The sequence below is a fragment of the Perkinsus marinus genome (genome assembly GCF_000006405.1).
Source record: "Perkinsus marinus ATCC 50983 genomic scaffold scf_1104296953124, whole genome shotgun sequence".
Classification (NCBI taxonomy): Eukaryota; Perkinsozoa; order Perkinsida; family Perkinsidae; genus Perkinsus; species Perkinsus marinus.
This window is the reverse complement of record NW_003208602.1, coordinates 1-910: the sequence shown is the minus strand read 5'-3', so window position 1 is coordinate 910 and position 910 is coordinate 1. Positions and strand designations below refer to the sequence as shown.

Sequence of the window (910 nt, the reverse complement as noted above, 5' to 3'; positions counted from 1 at the left end):
GTCGCTTCTTGCAGCCGTGGGGCTGCATGTAAAATTCGAGCTTGGTCCAGCAGGAGTTCACTTGGTCAGTCCCGAGAGGGATGAGCTGCGCCAACTAAGAGTTGATGGGGAAGGACAGAGTGGGCCCGGTGGTGGTCTGTGGTCCCCTCCATGGTTCTCCAGGCATCTTCTGGTCACCAGCCGTTCTACTGACAAGACTGAGGGACGCTGGTATCAATTTAATGCCAGTGGATGAGGACGCCCAGTGGTTAAAGAAGCCAAGGTCGCCTTTTGCTTGTCGTGGTGAGCTACAATGTCAACTCTCAGGGACGTGAAAGATGCATCTGTTGAGCTCATGACTTGCAATGAAATCGCTGAGGTGGTGGCGATGTAGGCCTCAGTGTCACCAATGCTGTCACCATCTCTCTCCTAGGAGGTATGATATGGCTGGGTCGAGACGCAACAATGCCCCCGAATGTGGGAAGGAGCGTATAGTGTTCCGGGCTAGGCCCAACTCTACCGGCGCTGGGCTCGATGATGGTGATAATGAGCAGCAGAAGGAATACAAGTAGGAAGGGTTCGCTCTGCTCCATCGTACCATTGAGTGTTCAATTTAGATCGATCATGGCGTGGTCCAATAAGTATGCTGTCATCTCGGCCACAGAGGAGTCGGAGTAAGCTCGTCAGCGGTGGCTCTCCCTCTACCTCTTCTCTCAGCTTCGACGAACCATTGGAAGCCCTGACTCACTACAGTGCCAGCATTGCCCTCACTGGCTCTACGGAGTCCCTCGCCACTGACGCTGACACCGCCCAGTGAGTGGCGTCAAGGGTCTTGTCTTGACATTTTTCTTGAAGTACGTGGACTCTGTGGCCCAGACACTTCGCTTGACACGACTGCTTAGCTTTGGATGATCGTACATGATTGCCATGA

At 53.7% G+C, this 910-nt stretch overlaps 1 protein-coding gene across 1 annotated transcript; it reads left to right on the top strand.

Annotated features, from left to right (window-relative positions):
• Nucleotides 1–292: 292 nt before the first annotated feature.
• Nucleotides 293–796, top strand: Pmar_PMAR003046 (hypothetical protein; the record flags this gene model as incomplete). The annotated part of the gene is made up of 4 exons (XM_002776617.1): nt 293–369; nt 416–547; nt 597–653; nt 697–796. 4 exons carry the CDS (start codon nt 293–295, stop codon nt 794–796), a joined length of 366 nt encoding a protein of 121 aa, XP_002776663.1.
• Nucleotides 797–910: the final 114 nt, after the last annotated feature.